At 34.0% G+C, this 3,175-nt stretch overlaps 2 protein-coding genes across 2 annotated transcripts; one reads left to right on the plus strand and one right to left on the minus strand.

The window, feature by feature from the left end:
* Positions 1-819: 819 nt before the first annotated feature.
* On the plus strand, positions 820-1,594 carry LOC118752351. The gene is made up of 2 exons (XM_036487226.1): positions 820-1,020; positions 1,076-1,594. The coding sequence occupies exons 1-2, from the start codon at positions 949-951 to the stop codon at positions 1,580-1,582; spliced, it is 579 nt and encodes a 192-aa protein (XP_036343119.1). The 5' UTR covers positions 820-948; the 3' UTR covers positions 1,583-1,594.
* Positions 1,595-2,200: 606 nt separating this feature from the next.
* On the minus strand, positions 2,201-3,076 carry LOC118752352 (TBC1 domain family member 20-like; the record flags this gene model as incomplete). The annotated part of the gene is given in 2 exon segments (XM_036487227.1): positions 2,201-2,909; positions 2,967-3,076. Coding segments are annotated over 2 exon segments (321 nt in total), but the record flags the coding sequence as incomplete, so codon positions are not given.
* Positions 3,077-3,175: the final 99 nt, after the last annotated feature.

The raw sequence follows: 3,175 nt of genomic DNA on the forward strand, positions 1-3,175 counted from the left end.
TTTTTCCAGAGCAATGTTGAATCGCCTGGAAAATCGCGTCATGTAAAGGCAGCTTAAGTAAGTAAACGAAAAGAGAGTCTGGGTCACTCGTGTAACAGAGTGTGTAAACTTATAAGATTATCTGCTTGATAAAGTTATCGGTTTAGATGAATACCACAAAATGTGAACAAAAGAACCACAAAATATTTAATGCTTTAATAGCTTAAATTTGTATGGAGCTCGCGAAAAAACTTTATGTGCGCTTACGAATAAATGTCGATAAAATCAAAATTACTTGTTTTGAAATGGAAATTGTCAGTTATAGTTTTTTTTACAAGTTAAGCGTAGATGTATATGCGTGTAAAACCAAACGCAGCTAATATTTATATTGTTCACATCAGGAGAATACAATAATTACAAGTATTTATTTAAATGTGATGCATCATTTTGATAATCTTATAGAAATTCGGCAAAAAGCGCGTCACACAGTAACACTCGATTGGTTTGACAGCACTTACAGCAAAAATTAAAATTGTTAGTGCGGCACGAGTTGAAATTATTTCTCGAAAGCGATTTGCGCAGTTGCAGTTGTAGTTACACCTTGCAATCTTTATTTCCGAAAGTGGTAGTTTTGCAAATCTGCAAAAAGGACTTTCTGGCTGTTTGCACGAGAAAGTGGACTTCCGATTTCAAATTTTGACAGCGAAATGCATAGAAAAGCGCTTGCGTTGCCACGTTTAACCGCACCTTTATTTTGCATTTGGCTCCTTGAAGAATTCACTTCCGTTGACAATTGTACTAGTAAACAACGCCGTCAAATTTCATTTAGACGGCTCATGATTTTCGTATAGTAAACAAAATCAGATGGCATTGACACCACTTCTGTTGATAAATAAAGATTAACAATTTTTTAATAAATAATTATATTTTTTATATCAGCAGTTTTAATCATTAAAGCATACTAGAAATATGTCACTTGGTTATACATTTCTAGGCTGTCCACTTTTATTAAATATCGATAATAAAGAAATTCTTTATGAGGTATGTATGTTACTCTCAAAAGCAGAAATCGTATTGGATTAACACTTCTTGCTAGATTCTGAACTACTCGATAGATGTACTCCTTGGTAATAGTGACGAGCACCAAATGGAGAAACATTGTCACAAGTACGGATTCCAAAATGTCCACGATTTCATGTTGCTGACGCGCAAGATTGCCCGAGTCTACAGATCTCACTACGAGAATGAGAATGCCACAGAAGCGGAATTGCTTTATGAATTTAACAATTTAAGTCCCGAATTCCAGCGATTGGTACCAGCTGTATACGAGGCGCGTAAATCAGAAATTGGAAAGTATATGATGCAGCTGCATAATGCTCAAGATCATCCATTGGTATTGTCATTTGACTACGACGCACGTGTTGTACTCGGTGACAGTAGCTTCGCGCAAAATTTTCGGGAATTGGTCCGAATATATTTCCACTGTTGTGATGCAAATGGTAAACTAAGTAAATTGAGCTTTGAAATGGATCCAGGCAAATTGAATGAATTTATTGCTACTTTAGAATTATCTTTAGCCACAGAGAAAAATAAAATTTGTTAGGCAGATTTCTAATATCCTGCGATTTTTGCACTTCCAAGTGTCATTTGTGCATTTTAAGAGTGCGAGAAGATAACACCGAAAGTATCAGTGCACAAACCGTTCCAAAATCCAACTCTCGCAAGTCACCTGAACGAAGCAATTGAAGGGATCGAATGTATAAATCGTCAAGGACAACTAACAAAAATGTCGGACATTTAACAGTCACAATAAGGTCATGACTAGAATTGTGAAAATTCCAACTGTTTATGTTGACTTTACATATTACGCCCCCTTTTCAAAAGAGACACAATTTAAAAGTCAGATCCGAAGATCGTACAGATTCGAAACAAATTATACGAAGAAATGTATCTATAGTGGTCCAAGAATATGAGCGTACATAAAATATGACGCACAATAGGTGTATAAAATGGAGATAAATGCCACAATTTGATGTATGCCAAAAAAATCTGGCTAATTTTTTTTTTTCGTTTTTTAGTTGAGCCTCTATTTCAGGGGGTGTGCAATTTGTAAATAGCTGCTTTTATATAGATAACACTAAGTAGGTTTATATAAACATTCGTACTTACCTTGAGCGAATAAAAAAGCACTATTTTCCATTTCCAAATAGCGAAATACAAATGTTTTTTGAAATATTAACATTTCCTTCTAATTTATTCTATGCGCATTAATTTCGATTAAAATTTACATTGCAATATGTTTGTGTTATATAAATACATCGGGTTCATACGAATATATCTGGTAATGAATGTGCATGGGCATAGCTGCTAAGAAGCTCTATGCTATGTAATTTTATGTTTACGCTCTTAATCACCACTCTTGCATAACAAATATAATATATATAACAATATTCTTATCAATCAATACACATAAGTGAACTACAATTAAACCAAAAAATAATAAAAATATCCTTAATGTACCAGCTAAGAAGAGCAATAAGAAACTTATAGTATAATATAGTGAACGTATTTTTCCAACCTTGCCTATGAGTGATTAAAATTACTTATAAATACATTTTGTATGCATTTATTAAAAAGAAAAGCCGATCATCCAGTTCCAAATTGGGGCAGGAGCATGCCGCAGTGCATGATTTTTGCTTTGCTGCATGTAAATACTTACTCAACTAACTCCTGCCGATAGATACTGGTTTTTGTAGTAGTATGCGCAAATTCCAACAAGAATTGAGAATGCTGTTGTTACTATCATTGACTTTGGAGTGAGAACTTGCGGTAACCAACGAGCAAATGCGTTATTACCGGCGCGAGCATTGCGAGCAAGTTGCTTTCTTCGCTCTTGAATGCGTTTTTCTTCCAACTGCCTTTGAAGTTTTCTATAATGAAAAAAGTAAATTAGATGATTCTAATGCAGACTAATTAAAACAACTTACTCTCTTCTAATTAGTTCTTCAACATGTTTCTCAATTACAGTCAATGAATATTTGTCATATAAAAAGGAAGATGTTTTTAAAAGCTCTTCAAAAGGCAGATCATCGGGAAGCTATGATTTAAAGAATATTTAATATACATATGTACAAGTTTGATTATACTCCTAAAACCCGTTTTGAGTCGAGTTGCAATGTATGCCATATCCTATAAC

This window comes from Rhagoletis pomonella, unplaced genomic scaffold (assembly GCF_013731165.1).
Source record: "Rhagoletis pomonella isolate Grant_MI unplaced genomic scaffold, Rhpom_1.0 Rhpom_scaffold_01417, whole genome shotgun sequence".
Taxonomy (NCBI): Eukaryota; Metazoa; Arthropoda; class Insecta; order Diptera; family Tephritidae; genus Rhagoletis; species Rhagoletis pomonella.